Source organism: Pipra filicauda, unplaced genomic scaffold (genome assembly GCF_003945595.2).
Source record: "Pipra filicauda isolate LSUMZ 115617 unplaced genomic scaffold, ASM394559v2 scaffold7_size6619720_pilon, whole genome shotgun sequence".
Classification (NCBI taxonomy): domain Eukaryota; kingdom Metazoa; phylum Chordata; class Aves; order Passeriformes; family Pipridae; genus Pipra; species Pipra filicauda.
In genome coordinates this window covers 627,090-651,880 of record NW_024104976.1, presented here as the reverse complement: position 1 = coordinate 651,880, position 24,791 = coordinate 627,090, and the positions used below count along the sequence as shown (strand labels likewise).

The following is a 24,791-nucleotide window of genomic DNA, read 5'->3' as shown; positions in this document are numbered from 1 at the left end:
ATCAGAATTGTGCCCACTATTGCAGAGGGGTGTTTTTACAACAGCGTTAATTCTTCCGGAAAGAGCTTTCCTGGCGTGCTAGAAACGCATTTGCTGTTTTCTCCAAGCAACACTGGATGATCAATCTCACTTACCAGTGTCCTGGAACTAAATGCTCAGTAACTTCTAGGAACAGCGGTTTTCATTTCTGTTTGCCTTGTGCACAAGGCTCATTCCACCACTGACACTTTAGTGTTGATACCCATATATAAACAAAGTTTGAAGCCAGGAAAAAAAAACGCTGATGGACAAGGTCAGACATATGCTTAACATTTGCTAGTTATTTTTGACATTTAAAACGGAAAAGGTGAGTTCGCAATTTTTTCCCCATCATTTTAAAAACGCGAATGCCCTTGTTCTTATTAACTGTTCAAGTTCTTATTAACCCAGCTAAATACTGATGCAAAAGAGATGCATAATATTTTTACGGGTTTTTCAGGGAGACCAAGGGGACCCTGTCTCCATCTACCACCTCTCATGAGCCCGGATCGGTTCCGCGGACCCCGCGCTCCGGCTGCCGCCGCCCCGGTACCTCGCCGCGCCGTCACCCGCAGTTAACCCGTGAGGCCTCTTTGACGGCGCTCAGCCCCTCGGCTCAGCCCGGCTGTCACGGCAGCCCCTCGGCCACTGCCGGGCCGAGGAGGAGCGCCCGTCCCCGCGGGGCTGGACCCGCGCCCCCGGTCCCGCAGCATCGCCCGTCGAGCAATCCCCGACCGCGGGGCAGGGGCGAGGGGAGCGGGGCGAGCCCCGGGGGCGGGCAGAGCTCCGCGGCGCTCTCCGGGCGGCTCCGGTTTCCGAGGCGGATTTAACCTTCCCCGCGCGGGGCGGGGGGGCGGCCGCCGGCGATGGGGCGGGCGGCGGGCCGGGGCCGCGGGGCGTGCGGGGCTGGGGCGAGGCGGTGCCTCGGGCCCGGCGCGGCGCTCGGCTGGGGCGAGCAGGGCGGCCGCCGCCTCCCGCCGCGGCGATGAGCGCCTCGGCGGCCACCGGCGTGTTCGTGCTCTCGCTCACCGCCATCCCCGTCACGTACCTCTTCAACTGCCTGGCGGCCACCGGCAGGTGAGCTGGGCGGCGGCCGGGGCGGGGCGGGGGGTCCCCGCGGCTGTTTTTGTCGGCGGCGCGGGGCTGAGCGGGACGGGGCGGGCGGCGGAGCGGGACAGCGGGGCGGACCTCGCCTCGCCGCTCCCGGGTCCTGCCCGCGTCCTCTGGGATGCAGAGGGGGAGCTCAGCCTGACCGCTCACCCTGGGACCCTCCACGCTGCCGGTGCCCATCACCTGGAGCGTGTCCCGGAGCTCCGGTCACCCCGGGCTGGCGGTACCGCCGAGGGGACGGAGCAGCCCGGACGGTACCGCCCGTGCCGGGACCGGGGGCAGCCTCCCTCCGGCTCCCTGTCCGGGCATTCACAAACAAAATCCAACGAGTGGAAGAACTCACCAGCCCCGGAGAGCTCCCGCAGGCTTCCTGCAGGCACCCCCTGAGCCTGTGAGTTTAACTAATAATGACCGTATGCCCTCGTTCTGCCAAAACACGCGGTCTCAGGATAAACGGCAGGTCTAGAAAAGAAAAGTCTTTCTTCACGGCAACAAACGGTTCACTCAAAGGTCTGTTTGGTATTTTGTGATCCCAACAGCCTGGGGTGTTTTGCAACTACTGCACAAATATTTGCTTCATGTTTTAAAGGCTTTGCTACATCTGTTCCTTCCTCATTTTCCTCCTTCTGGCTGATAACAAAATTTTTGGTTTCTCACTGCTGGAGTAATGTCGAATAACACATGCTGACTTACTTGATTCATTGCCAATATTTATTTCAAAATGATAGACTGCAGTGAAAAGTCACTGCAATATTAACAGCTGTAACAGTACCAAGAAATTCATCCCTGGGAAAACAGACTATCAGAAGATTCAAACCATGAAACAAATCAACAAGCTAGTACTGCTCATCCTGACTCAGAAAGTATGTGTATATATATTCTGAAATGTTTGGTCTTGCAGATTTTTTGCAATAATTTTAAGTCAAGTTTCACTAAGGCTGAAATTGTCGTAATATAATTTGTTTGTACACAATTTGTTTTCTTGACACAGAGTGGTACTATGTATAAGTACCACATGTATAAAATGATGTATCAGATATTTTTAGCTTATGCACCTGTACTTTACCTAATTTTCCCCTTCATTTTTTTTCTTACACAAGCACAAAATTGAACACTGAGGAGGACAGTCTAGAGAGCTAAGTATAATTTACATACTTAGAGCTTTAAAACAATTTTAAACTGCTTTGTGCCAAAGATTTTTTGTGCTTTCCCCTGTCGTCACTTTACATGCACTAACATTATGGCTCCATCTCCAAGGAAAAGATGTTTCCACTGAGCCTACCTGCATTGATTACTGAACCCCCTCAAATGGTCCTGCCTTGTAGGGCCAGAGAGACCCCTGGTAGCACTTCAAAACTGAACATCAAAGCTAGATCCATCATAGGTGCTCCACACTGCCACTCCTATGCCATGGAACTGATGTGGTTTAGTTTTGAATATGTCATTTCCTGGGTAGATAATTTATTGCTGAGGTTAGATAAAATGGCCCCAATGATCCTTTTTGGCCTTGAAATCTCTACGGGTTTGATCTTCACCTCTCATTGGTCTTTAATTTTCCCATGATTTTTGTTTATTTTTGTAGATACCAGTATGAAAACTGATTTTAGTCTGACAAATCTAGACTCCTGGATATGTTGTTTGTCTAGCTATTTTTGTATTTTCTTTTTTTAGCTGATCACATGTGAAAATAGAGGCACATAAATTCTGCAGAATTATAAAATAAGTACTATGATGGACTATGAAAGGGACTTTAAAATCTGCCTTTTAAAGTATTAGAAGTTACTTTAAGAGTATGTGTGTTTGAGGATAGCTGGTAAGAAAAGCTGAAGAAGCAAAATTCTGTCTTTGTCTTTCTTTTAAACTTGTTTTTTTTTAAATACTGTTGCAGTTCCTGGGTAATCGTTGCAGTTGGTTTGCTGGTTCTGGTTCTTATTGCTCTGTTGGCTCGTGTTCTTGTCAAAAGAAAACCACCAAAAGACCCGCTGTTTTATGGTATGTCCTGGTTATGATGAAGCTAAATTTCCTGTCCTGAAGGAGGGACTGGCTAATTTGCCAGCAAGGTCTGCTACAGACTGCCATGGGTTATGTATTTGCCTTGCTCACCTGCAAAAATGACAACTCCCTCTCCACCTCCTTTTTGTTGTCCTTTCTCCTTTCCAAGTGATGACTACAGTCAAGGCTGTACACTTCGTGTATCCAAGATTTTTGAAAGGCTACATAGTCCTTTCTGCAGACACTGACTTTCCATGGAGGCTGTGCCTACAGCTTTACAGAATTTCTCATTCCTCAGAAAAGCTTCCTAAGAACTGTGTTGACTAACCACTAATTAAAAAATACTGAGCTATGTGGGAAAGTCATATTGTGTGTTAAGTATCTGTGACCTCAAAGTAGATGCAACTAGTTCGATAGATCTCTGTCTGACTGAATTTATCAGACTGTGAAGCAACTGTGTGATTCCAAGTCTTTATTAATTTCTTTTCCTTATCTTATTACAGTTTATGCTGTATTTGCCTTTACCAGTGTAGTGAACCTAATAATTGGGTTGGAACAGGATGGAATTATTGATGGATTCATGACTCATTACTTGAGAGAGGTAAATAATAGTTTGGCTTACAAATGTAAATAAAATCTTCACTATAAATAACTTGGTGTAGTATTTGTCCCAGAGAAATAGCCATTCATACAAATACACGTTCAATGGGTCTTCTTGAATTTTGTCATTGACCTGCTTTGTTATTGTTATGGACAAAACCTTCTCTGGCTTGAAACCACTGACTCATTTGGGAAAAAGAATGTACCTTTCATACTCCAACATTATTTCACTTAGTTTAAGTAACACTGTTCTGTATTAACTTCTGGGAAATGGATGGACTGCACGTGTTTGCAGAAAGCCATAGACAGCACCCAGGAGTGGAGTCTGGCAGCACCTAAATGTGTTACCAAGAAGAAAACAAAATTGCTGTTTTATTTTTGCCTAATCACTTTACTAAAAGGAATTAAAGTAGAGTTAAAAAATGATGATGCCAGGTACCTAGTCAGCAGAATCTGTTGGCTCCTGAATATCAACATCCACCAAAAATAGCTCAGTAAGAGCTTGATATGAAAGTCACTGAAGTCATTGAAAAGATTCCATGAACCTAAGCGAGAAATGAGTTGGACCTTACAAGGTTATACGTTGGTATCAATATATTCAATACTGTTGTAGATCTCTAGGTTGCTAAATATATCTGGATTTGTTCCATGCTATATGTATGTTTATTTTGTAGCTTTTATCGCTAAAATATGGAAAAGTCATATTTCCATAATGTAGCAGAGTAATGCTGACAGTCACACATAGGAGTTTTCCCTACCATCTTGCCCCCTGTTTTGCAGCTCTAGGACTCATTTAATTATAGCTGATCCTGCATACATCAGGTCTGTGCTTGGAAATACGTATTGTCAGTCAAAAACTGTACCACTGGATTGCAAGAACACCAGTTACTTTTCTGAACTTATCTCTTGGTGTTCTTTATTAATTATTTGTTATTCTTCCTCTAATCACTGAATCTCTTCTAAAATACATGTTTCCCCAGGGTGAGCCATATCTGAACACTGCCTATGGCCATGTGATCTGCTACTGGGATGGCTCTGCTCACTATCTGATGTACCTGTTGATGGTGGCAGCTATTGCGTGGGAGTAAGTCAGTTTGATTTGTGTACTGTTTGCTTTGCTCCCGTTCTCACATAACCTACAAAGGGCTTTCTTTTCTATGCAGTGTTCAGATTTTTCTTTCAGGGTGGTTCCATGTCTTAGGCCAAAGCAATGCTGTTAAAATTTCATTACATTCAGGAGTTGTACCCTCGCCAAGTTACCCTCTCTCTCAGCTGCCTAAGCCCAGCAAATGCGTGGGGATGTATCTGTCTTCATTCTGCAGCAGAGAGCAGCACATCTGCACCCATAGTGTTAGCTAAAAGCTTAAAGATGATGCACATTAAAAGCACGTGTGAGAAAAACAATTCGTTTTTCAAATAAATTTAGGATAGGAATAATGCATTGCTTAGCACAACATTGAGTCTCTCATCCATGTTAGAGAGTGTCATGAAGTTTAAGAGAAAATGGCTATTTCTAGAGATTCTTATGTTTCTTGCAGTTGAATAGCAAGTTTGAGAAAGTAAGTACTTCAGTTCCAGAGGCTAATGTACCTGCTGGTAATAGAAGCATTAACAGTATGGAATTAATTATTAATTCTTTTATAGTCTGGTATGACCTGTGATGTGCAGACTCAGCCTTGAGGAGTGAAACATGACAGTAAATAACTGAGTATGCCCAGAGCCTATATGGTTCATGGGATAACCTTTAATCTCCTCACACGTGAATGTAGGATTTTTCCATATCAGAGGCAAGAATCCACTGTTGACTTGTGGTACAGATTCTTAAATCTTTACATACTGAAATACAACCATGGCAATGAGTATAATATTTGGGGTAGGGGATTTTTAGAAAAGGTGCAATAATTATTCTGTTCTCTTTTTTAAACAGACAAAGCTATAGAACCATTGGTCTCTACTGGCTAGGTTCCATTATCATGAGCATCATTGTCTTTTTGCCTGGAAATATTGTGGGTAAGGAAGTAATTTATATGACTAACTTTTTCCTGTGAAGCATTTTCTAAATTCAGCATTAGGCTATCTATATTTTACTGCAGTCTTGGTTCATTTCTGTAACAATATGAAAGAGAAATTTTAGGAATATCAGTAAGGAGATACAAGATATTTTGAAATCTAAATATGAGGAAGGGAAGATGGAGACCAGGGGAGAAAAAAAAACAAAACAAACCCTTTCAACTTACATTGCTCTCAAGGGGAAAAAAAATATTGTATTTTGTTATACCTGTAAAGCTTTCATCTAAACTAGGTTTAAATAATTAGGCAAAAAGTGTGTCTTAGTGTCAAAAGAATATAAATCTTATTTTACATAAAATTTCCAATTTACTTAAAAGTCTGACTTCCCAGCAGCTTAAACTGATGCAAAGTTGACAGATGTTCAACTGAGAAAAATGTTCATATGTCCAAATAATTTGTAAGTTTTAGGAAAACTCACTTTGGCCCTGCTTTTTATGACAGAGGAGGAATATTCACGGTGCAGGCTGGGGCCAGCCCAGTGCCCTCCTTTGTAGATCCACCACAGAGAAAAAGAGCAGATTTAGTGCAACAGTATCCCTTTCTTCTCCCTCTAGGGAAGGCCAAGAAACTTGCTCCCAGGAGCATTCCTCCTGCCTTCCTTTCTGACACAGAGAGTAGCCCGTGTGAAAGACACAGATTTTCCTGATTTTCCTGGGCTGAGGATAGCTCTCGGAATGTTTTGGCCTCAGTACAGGCCTGTAGAAGGAATCAGGACTTTGGAAAGCAAGTGCAATATCAGGTCTTGCAAAATGGATACACTTTTTTATTTCCATTTTTTAAAGAACAAGCTCTCTCTTTGAATCAGGTTCCATTGAGAGATTTCAAAGCTGTCCCATCCTGCAGGATTACCTGGTGCAGAGTGACAGGTGGTTTCCCATCTCCCTAAAGCTCCCTGATTTCTGAAATGGCTTCCTGTAAAATAGGCCCTCCATTACCTGTGACTCTACCAGCATGTGATTTTCAACAAGACTCGTGTGTTTCTTTAACAGTGATTTCTAATGTTTTATCTTTATATTACTATAGCTGCTTCAGATTTGATATTACATAGGATATTTTTAAATTCTTCTGCAACACAGCTTACAAATTCTCATAAATCTTATAATAATTCTTTAACAGGCAAATATGGAACAAAAGTGTTTCCTGCTTTTTTCCTAAGTGTACCATATATCTGCCTCCCCATATGGGCTGGATTCAGAATTTATAACCAACCTTCAGTGACTCAAGACACTCCAGTCAAGGTAATTTTATTGTGTTTCAGTGCTGGCTACTGTTAGGAAAGCTGAAATATGCTGGTTGCTTCTGGTGGGTTTTATAGGTCCCTCAGAGAGCATGGGATGTACTGTGACTGTTATGACAATTGCTGTTGTGACAATTGCTGTTGGGCTGAGTAGACACTGCAAAAATGTCTGTACTGGAGGACTATTTCATCATGGTGGAATAAAGAAAAAGAATCTTATGTTTAGAGTAAAGAACCCATTTGTAGGTGTAATTGTGTTTCTATCTATTCAGTTTCTGACCGCTTTAGTTTTTTTAGCTGATGAAAATACTGACCTATACCAGCTTCATAAAGCACCACAGGATCCCATAGAAACACTACAGGAAAGTATTCTTCTGAAGATGACCTACAGATTTCATGCATTTAATAATTATTTGTATATGCTTTCTTCAATATTAGATTTTACAGGTGAGATGTACATAAACAGATAAGAAGATTATTTACACACTTATTAAAAAAAAAAATCTGTAAAGACGTTTACTTAAAACTCCTTAGACTCTTGCCTTTGAATTTACTAGTTGGATTGTAAGATCAACTGAGCAATCAAAACAATGCATTAATAGTTCATGCACTGTTTTATTAAAAAAAAAAAAAAATTCCCTGCAGTACAAAGCACAGAACAGATCTTTTAACTGTTGATTGCTATAAGCAAGTTTATTGCCACAGCACTCTGTATCAGTTGTAAGCAACAGAATCGACTAATATTTTTGCATCACAAGGGCTCCTGAGTCTCAATCAGGTTCATTCTGTAACTGGAAACATAGACAGAGGTGAAGGATTAGTTCCCATTCCAGAGCCAGGGGGCCGTCAGTGTGCACAGGCAGAGCCAATGGCAAAGAGTAACAGCAGGTGATGCACGGACAGATTTTCCCAGAGATGTATGAAAAATAACATCCATCCATCCAACCATGATTCTTCAGTAGGAAAGGCAGGCACAGACAGATTTTCATAACTCCTGAAGTTTGAAGAACCACTACAGAAACACAACTTTTAGGGCAAATCCCCGTGAAAGGCAAATTAGGGGAGTCTTCAGGTGCCAAAACTTCTTCCACTCTCCTGCACAGGCTTATAGGAAACCATATGCCCCATCCCAAAGCAACCTGAGCTGATTGATTTAAAGGAATCAATAATTCTGGCCAGAAACACATTCTTTAGAGTCATCAAGGTAGAGAAGTGTAGTTAAAGGTAGTGATGGCAATTTTTGCTGTATATATTAGTGAGAACAGCCTTTGCACGGAGGATGGACAAAGGTTTCAGTTTGTTTTGCTAGTACTAAGAACACCCCAGAAATGGACATTATAGGAATTGCTGCTTATTTGCTGAAATACAGCTATGTCTCCTGTGCTTATCAGGAGCTAAACTGCTTACCTAGGTTTCATATCTTAATTTGGTATATACTGCAGAGAAACTTAGTTTTAAAATTCTATATAAAAAAAAAAAAAATAAAAGTGCATGAAATGCTGGTGATCTGAAAACTTAATATTACGCTTTTTGTGAATCCTTTGTTGTAAACATAAACTTCCTTGCTCAGAAGGTCATAGAAAAAGCCTTGATTCCTGTCACTGGGACTTCCTACCCTTCCCAAATTGTTTGTTTTTCAGAAGTTGGATTTTATCTTCACTGGTAACTTGTGCTCCATATCCGAGCATGCCTGTAAATCTTAACATGACTACTCATGAATTTTTCATAGAAGTCTCTCAGTCCTAAATTAAGTATTGTTGCCAGGAAATAATTGTGTTTAATGCTATTAATCAGTGAGCTAATAATTGTGAGTCCTGAACATACTTAATTCTCTTTCAGCAGATCATTGACAATTAGCTGTAAAACTTTTTGAAGCTATCGTTATTCAGAGTTGGTATTAAAAGATTTAGGAAGAAAATGTAGCAATGGTTTTAAACATGATATAGTATATAGAAAAATGCTTCCATGAAAGCAGTAGAAGCAAGGCATATTCTATTGGCCAGGGTATACATCGCTATAATATTATTACAAATCAGTTAGTTAAAAAAAAATAATCAATGTGGGAACAGGGAGAGGTAATCAAGTTTTGGGTGTTTCCTAGTAGAGATGGATGCATGGGAGCAGAACGGAGTTATGTCCTCATCTGCAACCAAACCAAGCTGTGCTGCAGTAGTTACAAAGCCCAACAGATTTATCTACAAGTATATTAGCTCAGAAAAGTTTAATATAATTTAAAATTCACTAACAATTAAAACAGAAATTCAGATTCGCACATGAATTCTGAAGGGACTTTTGCAGACAGCACACAAAATTATTCTGATGCCTTAAAACTGATCATGTGAGAACCCCCTCAGAAGTTATGGAAAATAGCTTTTTCCTGGACGTGAGAGAAATTACAAAGCATGCCTGCCCACTTCCTTGTTACACAAAAGAAACTCTGCATGAGATCTGTGCAGAGTTCAATGTTGTTTGCCGTAAATGGGAAACCCGTGGCCAGCCTGCTTTGCTTGGCCAGTGTACTTAACATGTAATTCATTTTAGCATTTATTGATATGGCTTTGCTGTGTAAAAGAAAGGCAAGGAAAAATTACCTCGTAGCTGAATTCTGACAGCAAAGTGCATTCTGTCTTTCGAATTCTTGCTTCTGCTTTTATTTTTTTTTTTAAGCTTTGCATTTTTATTTTGTTTGCACACATGCACAGAGGAAAAAAAGGTGTGAGTTTTCCGTACCCTGGCAATTTCACAAACTCAAACTACACCAAAGGTTGTCTCCACTTATATTGGCTTTGTCTCCAAATTCTATAAGTACAAGGTTCTATTGTAGCTTTTTAATTAAATATGCATATTCATTTAATATTCATTTTGAAAGGAGGAGTGATACATATCTATCTATACTGATATAGACAGATAGATAGATAAGCCTCATACTTAGTCAAAAGTAGAAAGAAAATATATCAGCTTTCTATTATCCTAGGTAGTTACATTTGAAAATTATTTGTAACTCAGCAGCCTTGGGAGACCTTTGCCTTTCATAGGAATAAATATTAGAATATAGACATCCTTTCCAGTAATATTAAAAGCATTCCTACACTGATACTGTGAATACTGTGAAGTGACACCATACTGCCAAAACAAACCTGTTATTTGTGTTTGAAAGGAAAACAAAGGTGTCACTTTTTTTTTCTTGAAAAAGATCCTTTGAAAGAAAAACAGAAAAAGTATTATGATGGCCTATGTGTTTACAGTAGCCTTGTTTTTGTTAGCCAAGAATTCAGAGCTAGTAGATTTTACTCAGGAATTGTGCTTGCAAGATTGTTTCTCCTGTTTCAATAACTTCATTGTGAATATCTTGATCCCGAGTGCTTTTAACTGTGCCCTTGCATCCTAATTATTGTTTTGCGCTTTGGAGACAATTCCACAAGTGTATAACAGGAAGGAAATCAGGTTTTTCTTTAGCTGTCTGCATGCCAACACAGAGCTAATAAAAAGGAAGAGGAAATGAGTAACACATATACATGGGGAAGTTTTCCCTCTGAACTACAGAAAGATACACTGATGTGCTTGCAACTTTGTGACTACACAGTGCAGAAAGTGCACCTCGAATTATTTCCACGGGTTTTGTAGTTTTTACCATGTAGGCAAAGGGATGACTTTGGTTTTTCCAAGCCACCTTGTTAGATATGGATATGGCCTTTATTACCATGGGGTGTGAACCCCTCACATCTGCCCCTGCAGAGCACTGGGGGGATTCTTGTCCTGAGCTGAGGAAAGGAGGCACAGATCAGACCCAGAAAGAAGTGTTTTCAGTGCCTGCCAGAGGAATCCACAGCACAAAGTGATGAAAGAATGAAAGGAAGGTTTATCCACATACTCCAAACACACACATACACACAAGCACATTTCATTCTCTAGTTAGGCATTACATATTAATATATAATATTTGCTTACTGAACTCAGCAGGGGACCCAACCAGCCACAGAAAAGCTTTTATTTTATGCCAGTGATAGTTCCATTGATTTCAATAGTGTCACAAGCTGCTGAAAACCAGCATTCGCTGTCAGTAATGAGATGGACCCAGTCTTTTTACAAAGCATATCAGATTCAACGTCAGATGTTTGAGACAAACTTATGTTTCCAAGGCTTTTCTACATGGGGACATTCAGGAAAATTAATGAATTCCAATTAACAAAACACACAATTTTGAAAAAGTTAGTTATGCTGTTGTAAAGCCTTAGGTGATTGCAGAGTTAGTGTTCATTTGATTCAGGTTGCTTTGAAATGGCACTAATCTATATTGAAATGGCTTTAGTTGGATCCATCCATTTCTAGAGTTTATTCAGATTAATCTTCCTCACTACATCGTATCAAGCCTGAAGTCACCTTTTTAGACGTGGAAATATTTCTGTCTCTGAAATCAGTGGATAGAAATGATGTTTCACCACTTCACCCTCCTTGTAGTTAAACAAGCCACATGGAACTGGGATGTACTTACTAAACATGTTCTGTGTTGCAGGTGGTTCAGGAAGTCCAGAAGAAAGGGCTCTTAAGACGACCAATAGATTTAATGTTAGCTGCATACCTCATCCTAGCAACGGGGTTTTGCATATTTAGGGGCATGGTAAGTTGAATATGTTTTAATACTCTGGCCTCTAATGTTCAGTTCAACTTTTAAATTTGAGTCTGTATGAAAAACCATGTACATTGTGGTCAAGGGAAATCCTGTAATGTTTAGGGTTCAAATATGCCTTAGATATAAAAGGACAAATTATTCATGCTAACTCTTGGTGCTTTTGCTTCTCCATTTTGTGCTGTGCGAGCATGTTTTTCAAAAGGAGGTACACAATCATGAGAGTAAATAGCATCCCAAGTGCAAATCAACACGACCTAAAACTGTTTTCATTGGCCTGTTGTTACATTTACAGCCAAGAACGTGGAGACAAACAACTGAAGGAATTCTATATTTGTGTTTTTCTAAGCAGAAATGCATATTTAAAATTATACAGGAAATCAAGTTAACTTCTATCTCATGCAGTCTAAGAGAACATTTCCACCTAAAAGGCAAAAAAATTATCCATGGCACCTGAACAACACATGTTGTTTCTACTAACCAAGGGACAATTTTTTAAAATGTTTGCTCTCTAAGTATAGTTGATTGAATTAAAATTTCTGAGGGGAGGAAGCAGTACTGAAAATGCTTTCAAGAGATAAATCCAGTAGTAGATAAGTGTAGTCCCTTGTCAGCTCTAGTGCATTTTCTGTCTTAAGCAGGATGAAACTTGTGTATCATTCAGTGAACAAAGCTTGAATGTTTATCCTTTCTAGAATAGTTCAAGTAAGAGGTGGTGATAAATACCCAAGCAACATTTTATTTACCTAGTGCAGATTGTCCCTTTGTAGTTGTGCTGCTCACATTACTCTGCTATCTCCTGCTGCTTCTCTGAAAACTGGCCCCTCAAAACCACTTTTTCCTTCTACTTTGTCACAGGCTGCTTTATATCATACAGATCATGCTACTTCAGAGCATCACTGATACACTGCTACAGTGATAGAGTTTTACCTGTAATTTCACTGTTGGAAACATTAGTCTCATTGTCTAACTTGGTTCTGCAATCCCATTTCATTTCTCAGAGGAGTGTTTTTGGTTTTTTTTTTTATTTTGAGAGTGTGGTCATTTCATTATAGATTTCCTTCACCAAACAGGAACTGCTTACTGGTTTTACTTATAGAGATCAACTGAACATCTCTGTGCAAGCTGCAGGAACCATGATTTTGTGAAAAAGCTAATAAAACATAATCCATTATAGTCCACTCAGACCTGCTTCTTGTATCCCCATGTTGGAAAGAACAGGAAGGAACATCCACTGGTTGCAAATCTTTGCGCTTTCCCCTCAGAGTCACACAACAAATACATATGAATTCAAGTTATGCAAAACTTACTCTTCATCCCTGTAGCTCAGGCATTAATGATGTCATAAACACACACTGACAGCTGCTGATCCAGATTGCTAACTCATTTCAGAACAGTATCTTTTGTATCTTTTGTAGTAGTTTTAAGGGCTACTATGAAAAGGAACTACTTTTGCAACTGCATCTCTCCATGTTTATTTGGAAGTTGTTTCTATAGGAATGCAAAATCCAATAATCTTTCCTTTGCTACTCTCTTAAAAACTATTATTACTGTAAGTAACACCTGTCTCACTGCATTGCTCTCTGTTGCTACCTTGCCCCAGTGTAGCTCTTCTTAGACTACATTAGTAGTTTACTATCCTAAAACTGGGTGCCTAACCTGAAGTTTCCACTCTTAGAGCAATTTTCCATTGGAAAGTACATTTGCTGGGATCAAAGGTTGTTTATCAGAGCAAATCAATAGCAATTATACTTTTACTACAGCATAGCCAACTGACCAAATTCTCTCCAGTCAAAGTCTTTAAAGCAGGCTGCCAGCATTTCCTCCCAACCCCCCTGAGCAGGAGCCAAGAGGGGGCTGCATTTCACCTGTTAATTGGTGATCCCATGGATCACCTTTGCAAGCCTCCAGGGTAGCAGTGCTGCAGACCACTAGTGCATCTTTAGGGCTGGTTACAGATGTCAGGTTGGCTGGTTTTAGAACAAATTGTTCACAGGAAGTTTTGAAAATTCTCCTCAGATTGCCCTGGACTGCCCTGCTGAACTCTGCCGGCTGTATATTCAACTGCATGAGCCCTACATAAAAGATCCTGCTGCCTACCCTAAGCTTCAGGTAAAGCATTGACCATGGAGCAGAGTGTGTTAAGGAGTGATTTGTAAACTGGTGCAAAGATGAAGCCATGGGTTTCACAGATGAAGTTCATGGCAAGTTAAGCAGTATTTCCTATTTTCTAGTATAGCCATTACAGGGCATCAACTCATCATTGTGATAAACTTAGATTCAAATTAGTTACCTAGAGTAACACACCCTGATTACTCAAGGTTCTTGTAATACAGTCCATGAAACAGATCTGCATACTTCTTTTAAAATGTTCATTCTCCTTCCTTAGAAGGGCAAAGCAGACTTTCAGTCTGGAATAATGCAGTAAGAAGGGGTGTAGTAGATAAGATTCTTTAAGCTGACATTCACTTCTGTCTCCAGTGACACACTCTTTGAAACAGGACACTATACAAAAAGCATTGCAGATGAGGGAATGTTGTGCTTTACTTTTGTAATATTGGAGGTTGCCATTCTCCTGCAAGCCTGGCTGCTGCATGTGGACAGGGCCTGAAGCAGTGAGAGGATGCAGGGGTGTGGTAATGAGCAGAAACCAAGTAACTGCTGGACCAGTTCTGTCTGGGAAAGGGGAGGTGTGGGTGTATCTCATACCTCCCACCTGAGAGTGCAATGGAGCCTGAAAAATGGACACCCACATTATGTTGGACAAGGAGTTAGGTCAAGCCATGCTTACTGGCATGGTCTCAAGATGGCAAGGAGTAGGGAAACATGTCCTGGGCAAGGAGAAAACAGCCATCAATATTAGGGGAGGCCTTAGGGTAGCTGGATCCAGTCAATAGTATCCAGGTATGAAATTCCTTCTTAAAGAAGTTAGAGCTGCAAAAAGGCCTCGGAATAACTGCTGCCAGGAGTGTAGTTTTGAGTAGTCTCAATCTCTCAGTAAGCAGCTGGCTGATTTTTAAATGCATCTCCCTCACACTGCAAAGCAACTAATATTTGTGTTTACAATGCAGATGCTGGCATACATGTTCTACTCTGTGCCATACTATGTGATTGCTCTGTATGGCCTCCTGGTGCCTGGCTGTTCCTGGATGCCTGATTTAACCCTCATACATGCTGGAGGACTAGCTCAGGTATTTCTTCGCAAAATGTTCACTTTTGAATTACAAGTTAATAAGTAGACATCTATGGAGTAAATAAGGGGACCAGGGCTTGATCTTTCCATGCAGGTTTTATGCTAATGTAACTCAGATCAGATCAGTTTTTGTATCTGTAAAAAAACCCTTAATTTAAGGGAGTGGAGAATCAAATCTATTACATGTCTCTAATGACCACACTCTTGCTTTAGCAGACTTCTCTCCTTCTGCACAATGTTTTTATTGTGCTCATTTAAACCTTATTAAGCACCATGCACTCTTTAGCTGGGACTATGAAGGAAGCCTGTCTTAAAGCTGTGACAGTCAACCATGTAAAAAAAATCCCAAACACAACAAAGCAGCACAATATATTGTTTCCATAATATGAGTTGGCTAACTAGGTAGTTTGAAACATATAAATGGAAAAAAGTATCTACTGGTCACACAAAATGTACAGTATCAGTTGATGATATGGATACAACACTGGGAACCTCCTGGGCCACAAACCACAGTAACACCCAGACATGCTTGTGCTGCCAAAGGCAGACCAATGATCATACTTCCTTAACTCATTCCCTTCTGATTCTCCCAAATAAACAACAGTGGCTAATTACTAGATGGTGATGATGCTTATGAGGAGACTGATCAAAACAAAACAATCCAACAGGAAGTGATAAATGACTTCTCATAACGTACAGATGACCATTAAACAGTTGAGACACAGGGACAATTGATTTGTACTGTATGTAGGAAATTAAATGTGCTCTGAGCATCCAGATAATGCAGAAAATGTGCACGTAATCCTGCCACAATAGTGAGAACACAGGGACACAGCAATAAGTGTAATTCAAATACCACTACTAGACAAACACAGACCAACACTTCGTTCCTCAGGCCTGAGATAACAATCATGGATACAAACTACAATCCACTTTAACTGCCCAGTAAGGATGGTGGAATGACATTTTCTATTTGTGAGCAATTATCAGAGAGAATAGACTTCTTTTCTTTTTTCTCTCCAAACAGTTTATAGAGAATCTTGAATTATTAAGTGATATCAAAACAGAATCTGGCAAACATTAACGAGGAGGTTTAGATGCTTAAAAGGCATTATAAATATTATAAAACTGTGTTTAGCCTAAATGTAATTTAGGAAAAAAAAAAAGCAAAAACTAGCTAAAGTAGGTAAAGTCATATCAGGAACTTTTCTTTACCGACAGATTACTGAGGTCTCATAAATTCCCCAGACAATCAGGAAAGAAACTACCCCTTCAAAGATTTTTTTACCACAAGGAAAAGTAAACCAGAAGTCAAAGTGTGCTGACTATCACAACCTTGCAAACTTACCAGAAAACTCAGCCTCCCCACCTGGAGGTGATTTTTGTTTGTTGGTTTTTTGTTTGTTTGTTTTTTAATGTTTCCTGTAACAAACACTTGCCTTTTTTTTTTTTTTAATGATGTTTTATCCTTTTAGATGTATGATGCAACATTTTGTTGCTGAAGTCTAAAACCCCTCTGTTGTTCTTTGTGGTTTGGCCTCAGGATGTCAATTTGCAGATTAGATTAACACTCAAAATTTCCCATTTCACTCTTTAAAGCTTGTCCTGGCAGCAGCAAACACTGTGGGCTGAGAAAAACTGTTTAAGAGAGCTGTATGTTGCTGTGTACTCCCTATATTTTATCTTGCTTCAAAAAAACCATTCCTTGACATTTAGGAGGGTTTTGGGGGGTTTTTTTGGTAGTTTTTACCTTAATGCACTGCAGGATGAACTTCAGTCATCCTCCAACTGACTATGATTGAATTGATTTGACTTGGTGAACTGTGAGCAGGCTGGGATGTAAAATACATGTGACAATGAATTGAGGACTCTTTCTATATTATTTTGGGGTTTTGCTATTTTGAGGCAAAAAACCACATTTCCAGGTTCATCTGCTGTTTTCTCAAGTTAAAACACTGTAATTTATCATTAAAACATATGTAGTTACTGGAACACATTTTGCTTCCTATTATGCACAAAGGTCCAATAAAGGTAAATATCCATTGGTGGAAGGAGTGGGCACTGCTCCCTGGGAATGAACACTGCTCCTACAGATGGGGAACGTAGAGACTTCAATTTTTATTTCTATCATTATGATGTACTTTTTACAAAAACAAGTCACAAAATACCATATGATGCATCTAAACTAAGAACCTCTAAAAGTGCCTACTAGCCTTTCACACACAGAGACATATTTACTGTTTTTCAGAATTACATGTAACTGTTACTAACATTTAGACTCCAAAACCAGTTATGACCCAGTAATTATTAGACTTTCTGAAGCTCCAGGAGGAGCTCTTTAAATTTCACGTAAGTAAAGTACCATGAGCTCTGATTATAGAAAAAGGTTGGAACAGTCTATGACTTTGATGAAATTGGTATTTCTGTATATAAGTGAGCCATGGGAGAAGGGATGAACAGCCACAGCCTTGCTATCCAAAAGCATTCTGTCTCACCAGCTCTCTGTAGCCAATTTCTCTGTTTTCTGAAACATAGAAAGTTTTCCTCTACTCCCTCTCATAGTGGTTTAATTCTGCAGTTTTTGGTGGCTAGTTTCTGCAGTGCCTACTTATCTACCTTTGGGACCCTAAACCCAAGGAATATATTTCTCTAGGTTACTCTCTCACCACTCTATTGGATGGCTTTCCTTAGGCTCAGGAGAACTGGTCCAAACCCTTGAAAGCTACAGTCTTTGCCTGATTTTAGTCAGTCTTAAAGAGAAGGCACAGAGTAAAGAAGGACTCCTAACCTTTTTCCAGGCCCTTCTCTGTCCCCAGCTGGAGGGCTTTCTTGGCTGCAGGGTAAGAAATAGTTGAACTATTGCCTATGATTAGGCAACAAAGCAAAAAATATTGTAAAATAATCCAAATCCAAACTACTTCCTATGGACAGGAAGCTTAATGAGTAGGAGGCATACACGAATTGCAGTTGTCAAGCTGAGCAGTGCCATATCCAGCACCCAGCAGCTTCCAACCGGGATCAGCAGATTGGCCGAGGCTCCAAGGGTAACAAAGGCTGGCTGTTAGACATGTAAGGCTGCCTTAGAAAGTTACCTGCAGCATCTCATTTGGTTGATTTCTCAGCCAAGGTTTAGGGATTGGTTTGAGCCTCAAAATTCCCAGCTTGGAGAGGGTTCAATAACAGAAAGCACCAAGGAATGGCTTGTTCGCCGAGAGGCCCCGATCACAGCGAGGTAACACAACAGACATGTGGTTTCTCTCACTTAGCACAGCACCAGCCTGTTGCACACAGAGCTCTGTCTTACAGCTCTTGTCTTACTGTTCAAAATTATTGACTTGGTGTAAGTCTGCCTGGTACTTGAAGGAAGAGCAGGACTGGGCTATTGGTGAGTGAGAGATCTGATTTTAAGACACAGAACAGTCATGGAAATGAAACACACAAGATTAAAGACATAACACAATTTCTACAGAGGCAAATCAAATAAATTAAGAAAAAAAAGTGACTTTAACAGATCTAAATATCCTCCCTGGTAATGAAAGGAAGAAGCAATGTGTTACATTGAAAAACAAGTCTAATAAACAATAACTTCATTATATATGGTGCATCATCAGCTAGTAAAAATCTTCATGGGCTACAGACAGGACACGTTACTGCTTTTTGGTTTTACAATGCTCAAAGCTCACTAATGTGCCACAACTCTTGCAAGAGACAAGACCACACAATAAGGCTTAGATACTCAAAGGCATCTTGGAGTCTCTGAGTGTTCTGGGTCTCTCAGAAGCATCCCCTTACAGTTCTTTCTGACAAGGTTTACTAAGAATTATTAGGAATTTACTGTCAACTTACTGCGATGCATGGCTGGCCACTCTCAGAGACAGGCGGACCTCACAGTCCTCCACAGCAAGTAGGTAGCTTAGCGTCTTGTTCACCCCAGAAGAGGCTCTAAAATGCTTTCAGGAGGTTGTCAGTGTCTAGGTAAACACCAGACAGACCAAACTTCCTCTGCAGCCTGATGGTGGCTGGTTCTCTGCCTGGGAATCTGCTGCTTCATGTAACAAGTGGGCTTTGGTGCTGAGAATTAGTGCTCTGGCTGCCTGGGCCAGGAGAAGTAGCAGGGATCTGAGCCCACCCAGGAGCCAAAGGCAAGTCCTGCCTGAGAGGTGAGAACAAACGGGCTGCAAGAGACAGACTGAATTACAAGGCCGATGTAAACAGGCTGCTGACAGTGTGCCCCTGAACATCTGTTTGCTGTGTAATAGCTATTTACAGAAAGATGCTAAGTGGCACTCTGCTGAAGTGTGTTTGTACTTGATTTTGTTGATTATTTCGTTTCCTGGCTCAGGTTTGCTTGATAAGCTCTCCCCATTCAGTGGAGGTGGTTGGAATCACCTGAAAACCAATTTCCTGTTCTGTTTTGATGGATGGTCTCAGCCTAACCTTTTGCTGGGATGGTGTATTGAAACACCTGCACTGTATTTTCCCTTCTACTTTGCTGTGACCAGAACTGTGTTCTTTGTGAGTTTAAAATGACTCCTGCTGAAGCCAGAACAGAGGAAGTGATTTGGCCTTAGTGTACTCCTCTGTGTTCCTAAAATTCTGGTGTCTCAGTGTTTTGCTCATGTTTATCTTCTCATATCTCCTCCACTGCTAACTAAATAATAATAAAAAACCTCGACACATAATAGTTAATGTGAATGAGCTGCAGCTTGAAATAGCAGGTAACAGATGGAAACAAAAGACAGCGACTATCCTGACACTTCTATCTTTAAATGTTTGTTTATGCTAAAAATATGCTTCAGGCCAGCAAGCTTGTCTGTGCCTATAACCTTCACTGCACGCTCAACCCATAGTTCAGAACCACCCCAGCCCAAAAGCCGAATATTGCAGACATTTTCTGAAATCATCAGGAGTTCTGGGATCAGAATCTGGAACACTCTGGGTTTAAGATTAAAAAACAAAACCTAAATTCAAACCGGAACTAACACAGCTTCCAAGATTTTACTCTCTAACTTTATTCAGACTGTCTGCTCCTACTGAAGCCTAATGCAACATTCCCAGGCAGGTGGGTGCCAGTCCTACTCCCTGACTGGGCTGAGCAGGAGCACAGGGCTCTGTGGGGATGCCACTTCCGTGGCCATTTGCCTGGGGAAGGATCGTGGAATCTCTTGCACAAAGTATGATGCAGAAGCCAAGGGTGCAATCCTATACCTGATGTATCAGTGCCACCATGTGCATAAAACAAACCTCCAACCATGCCATTCATGGTTCCAGTCATGCCTCTTATACCAAGATATTAATGATTTTAGTTTAAACTGCATTTTTATACCAGTGTGCAAAAGGATGATGGATAATTCTGGAATAAAAGGGCTGGCTTGGAAAATGTCACTGGAGATGCAGTCTTGCATGCAGATTATGCCATCTTTCCAAAATATACATCAACTTCACCTTTTTTAATATAAACGTTATATACACACCACAGGCTCAATTTTCCCATATTGGTGCTTCTCTTCATGCTCGAACTCCTTACATCTACAGAGTCCCTGAAGAAGCAAAAGAGTTTTTCCTGATATTGAACGTAATGTATGGGATTCTTCCTCAGCTGTTCGCTTACAGGTGTGTCAACAAGCCAGAGTTTTTTATGAAACCAAAACAAGAAGATAAAACAGAATAGCACGACTGTTTTCAGCTCCTCTCCTTGGCTATGTATATAATTGGGTTGGGATGTAACTGAACTGCTCAGATGGAACCCAAACAAAGTGTGTAAGATGTGTAAAATTGCACAACTGTGTAAAGTTGCACGGTCTGTTTTGTTTATCCTACTCAAAAAGGGAAAATAAAGACGACTGCCTTTAGCACCATTTCTCAACATTGTGACTTTGCGTGGCAGTGGATTGCCAGTTCCCACAGCTATTTTTAAGTAAGCTGCTTTGACAGTTTTAGAAATACTGCATGAAGTTAAATAATAATAATGATGTCAGTGTTTAGCCTCCGCACGCAGAAGAACAGCAGTGCCAGCAGTCCCTGCACAGCTACTGCGGAACATGAAGGTCAGCATTGTGAAGCGTGAAAAATTAACATACATAACTCTGTCACATGCACACGTTTTATTTGTCAAAAAGTATGTCTTGTGGGTCAGCCTTGTTAAAAATCCCAAGAAATCTTTTAAGAAGCAATCAACTGTTATGGTAGGACTCCATATATGATAAGCAAATCATATGGTTTTGTTAATTCTCTTAAGGATTCACCTCTGCAAGGACTGCTCACCAGCACCTGTGGGCTGGGCATGGAGGGCTCAGGCCCGTGAACCCCTGGGCTCACACAGTATGTGCATTTTCAGAGAGGAGGGGTTTTGGCTGTGTTCTCTGCAGCTACTTTTGCTACTGCTGCTGGGTCATAAACAAGCAGCAGCAAACACAGTGACCTTGGCTTGGGCAGCTTATGTTTCTGTTTGCAATTACCAGCTATTTCTATGCCTCCTATGTGTGTTTATATTAAAAGCAGTACACCTAGTGCCTTTCTCACAGATGAAATTAGCTGACCATTTTAACTGGAAACACTTTATTTTAGGATGTTGACTTCTGGGTTTTTTGACTGAAAGAATTTTAGTTTTCTTTCTAAACCTAACAGTAACAAGAAAGCATCAGCTCATGTGCCTGTGTGCTGCCCCCTGCAAGAGGGGACCTTCAGAGCACTGAGAAATCCAGGCTGTGACAGTCTCCTGCTGAAGGCTGTGATGCAGTTCCCAGCAGTGCTCAGAGGAGAGGCTTTACAGGTTTTACACCTCCAGCCAAAGGGACAGGTCCAAAACAACCACAGCACATCTCAGGCAAGGCTTGTAGGCACCCAGCATCCCTGCTGCGGGCTCCTTCCATGTGCACTAGACTTTGGGATGGCTCCATCCCAGTCCATCCTCCCAGGGAAACAAACCCAGAGCTGTCAGGCTGTCACAGGACATGCTGCCTCACGAACAGGTATTTGAACCTCCGATGTTACTTCTGATGATTTTAAAGAAACTTTGAATACATTCAAGGTGAATTTAATGACCTCCCGTTATCCAGAAAAGGCAAAGTACAGAAAAAATAAAGGATCTCACCTGCACTTGTATCTATTATGGTCAACTCATGTTAACAGAATGTTTTGCTTTAATACTTGACTTACATTAATACCTCACATTATTACACGTATGAAGCCAAATATGACGCTAACTTAGTTGCTTACAACCTCAAACCTTACTCCCAATACACATTCCAATAAATTTATTCTGTAAAAACAATACATTTTTTTGTTTCCTTTTTGTTTTGTGTTTTTTTTTGTTGTTTTTTTTTCCCCTGTGGTTTTTTTTTTTTTTTTTTTTTAGTTTTTTACAGTAAACTCATCAACTACAAACCTTGAATACGCAAAAGATGTTCCAAGGACAAGCATAACAAGGATTGATAAAACCAGACTAAATATGTTTTCACAATAAAAGCTGGCATAAAAATAAATAAAAATCTCTATTATCACAATAGCAACAATAATGTACACAGAGTAATGGATTTGGAATGCTTACTTACTAGTCTAGTTCTATTTCCAAAAGGAAAAAAAAAGCCAGAATGACAGCATCCTTTTTTAAGCCTTTCGTTATTTAAAATTGATGTTTTGTTTTGGTTTCCCATAGGGTTCTATATCACAGTAAGCTTAAAAATGGAAAGCATCAAAATGAATGATTTCAAATTGTGTTGGCATTGGAAAAAATCCTTGTATTAATCTAAAGAAACACAAAAAGACTTTCACTAACTCCACATATAGGAACTAAGTCAGATAGTGTACATTACATCATGGTTTGGAGAAGTATTAAGAGTATAACTAGCTAGGTACTTCTAATAAGGAAAGGTATTTTATTACATTATTGAACTTGGCGGTGACCTCAACTGAAGAATTTTTCTTTTATGTTGTAAACTGATCAGAACTCAAGAAAGAATGGATATAGGGGAATTTAAAATTATGTTTGTACGTGGAAGATATTGTAGCATCGTATGGAGGGGACTAATTTCTAAGATTTAGTCGTGTTTAAAAAACACTGATTTAGAATGACATAATTTGGAATTACGCCTTTTCTGTCTAGAAAAGGAATGTAAAATGTGTTCAAGTATGCGATATCTTCATAAACCTCAGCCACTGGTAAAGGGCAACTTCATGCAACCAAATAATATGAAAATCAAAAAGTAACCCTTAGAAAAAAGGGTAAAAATGTCATTTCTGCAAACACAACAGATAGGAATGTGAATAATGTGCATACAAACTGGGATGCTGTTGATGGTACTAATGAACAGATGTGGTGACTCATATCAAATCCAAGAATATTAGACAACCAAACATGTAACCTTCTTGTGTTTTCCCTTAATATTCAGCAGTCATTATGTTGGTTAAGTCTGAAAGAGAGAGAGAGGGAAAAAAAATCACATTTAATGTAAGAAATAACATGCTGCAACAAACTTGATACAATTAACATCTTATTCACACACTTGAAAGTCACAGGTACAAGTAACCACCTGGTCTGTTCATACAGATTTTTTCCTAGAAAGCTGCTTATGCTACATCAACTACCACTACAAAATATTAAAGAACACAGTTTAAAAGTAAACATTTAGGGCTTTACTCAAATAAGCAGCTCCAGTGATGTATGTGGGCGGGTTTTTGTTTCCCCAATGACTCCATTACAAATCTTGTAGCACACTTCAGGTACAACCAAATTTTGCTTTTTTCCACTGCACTAAATCACTGATGGACTTCGTGCAGCAGCTCAGGCACTGCTGCATTCCTGGATGCCCAGCCACGAGAACACCCTCTTGTTCCAATACATGAACACTTAGCAAGCATGAGGAAAGATAAAAGGTTTTGATCGCTAAGGGATCCAAATGTTGCTTCTGAAAAGGAAATAGTTTGGCTTGAGTTCACTGTAAGGTGATGACAGAAAAGGAAGAAACTCCCACTTCCATGGTTGAGTCAAGGTCAGCTCTTGCTTTCCCTGACATTAATGGGATCAGGATCAGAATGTGATCATGGCAAGTGTCTACAAGTCTTGGCTTCCTCATATTAAACAGAGAGGGCAAAGCTCACCTGCTGGCACTGGGATACACTGCTTTAGCCCAGCAACATGACACCATGCAGTGTGCCATGACTACCCAGCCCTGGCCAAAGCATCCCTTCTCCTTTGTAAAGAATTCAGTGTGAATGCTTGTCCACCCACACCCTGATGCATGGAAAGAAACACCACACATGAGCAGCATGAAGGGATTGGTACTGTATTTGGTGTGATCAAAATCAGCATCAAGGAATAAGTGTGTGTGTGGGGGTACAGGTTAAATCCACTGGGGATGATGGAATTTTCATTTTGCACAGGATCCCGAGGAGGATATGAAAATAAGGCATTTTAACATCCCTCCACTAGCTGTTTGCTGCCTAAGCTCTCTCCTGCTCTAGTCCATCATACCTGCTGTGTGTGATGCCATGGTGATAGCAGACTTGTCTATCTTGCTTCTCTTGTCTAAGAGGATGAGAACATTCAAGTGCCATGTTGGCACTCTGGGATCCTGATCTGGTTGCTGTACCTCTGAGCTCAGGGCTGTGTTTGCTCAGTCCAGTCCTTCCCTCCTATAAGTTGTTTGTGAACAGTAAGTAGTGAAAATCTGCCCTTTCCGTGTGGGAGGTCCTGGTACATCCTGACTAATGACACATGATCAGGGGTTATTATAAAATGCTCAGGCATGGAGTGATGATTTACAGGAACTGCCTGAGATCTGCCTCCCCCAAAAGGTGTAATCATGTGCTGCTCATCCAGTTCACTGCACTCCACTAACCTCTCTCCTGTTTCATAGTCAGTGAGATCATACTTACAGGTGCTTTGGAGATGTGGCTTGGAGGGGTTCATTGCAGCTTCTTTGCCTTCAGATGTGGACACCCAT

At 40.6% G+C, this 24,791-nt stretch overlaps 2 protein-coding genes across 3 annotated transcripts in view; one reads left to right on the top strand and one right to left on the bottom strand.

Moving 5' to 3' along the window:
- The first annotated feature begins 678 nt into the window (after positions 1 to 678).
- On the top strand, positions 679 to 20,713 carry TM6SF1 (transmembrane 6 superfamily member 1). 2 transcript variants are annotated; one of them, XM_027715797.2, is made up of 10 exons: positions 679 to 1,095; positions 3,017 to 3,120; positions 3,624 to 3,721; positions 4,701 to 4,804; positions 5,648 to 5,730; positions 6,907 to 7,028; positions 11,541 to 11,645; positions 13,674 to 13,766; positions 14,726 to 14,845; positions 20,327 to 20,713. In XM_027715797.2, the coding sequence occupies exons 1-10, from the start codon at positions 1,004 to 1,006 to the stop codon at positions 20,516 to 20,518; spliced, it is 1,113 nt and encodes a 370-aa protein (XP_027571598.1). In that variant the 5' UTR covers positions 679 to 1,003; the 3' UTR covers positions 20,519 to 20,713. The 2 variants fall into 2 exon arrangements, with proteins under 2 accessions (XP_027571598.1, XP_027571599.1); XM_027715798.2 differs by lacking the exons at positions 6,907 to 7,028; positions 11,541 to 11,645; positions 13,674 to 13,766; positions 20,327 to 20,713 and having other exon boundaries at positions 975 to 1,095; positions 14,726 to 14,811.
- The window catches only part of HDGFL3 (HDGF like 3), a 51,970-nt gene continuing 34,884 nt past the window's right edge, over positions 7,706 to 24,791 (bottom strand). Inside the window, exon 6 of the mRNA XM_027715808.2 lies at positions 7,706 to 23,258. Within this exon, the coding sequence (XP_027571609.1) occupies positions 23,253 to 23,258 (6 nt within the window). The 3' untranslated portion in view covers positions 7,706 to 23,252. The remainder of the gene's footprint in view (positions 23,259 to 24,791) is intronic.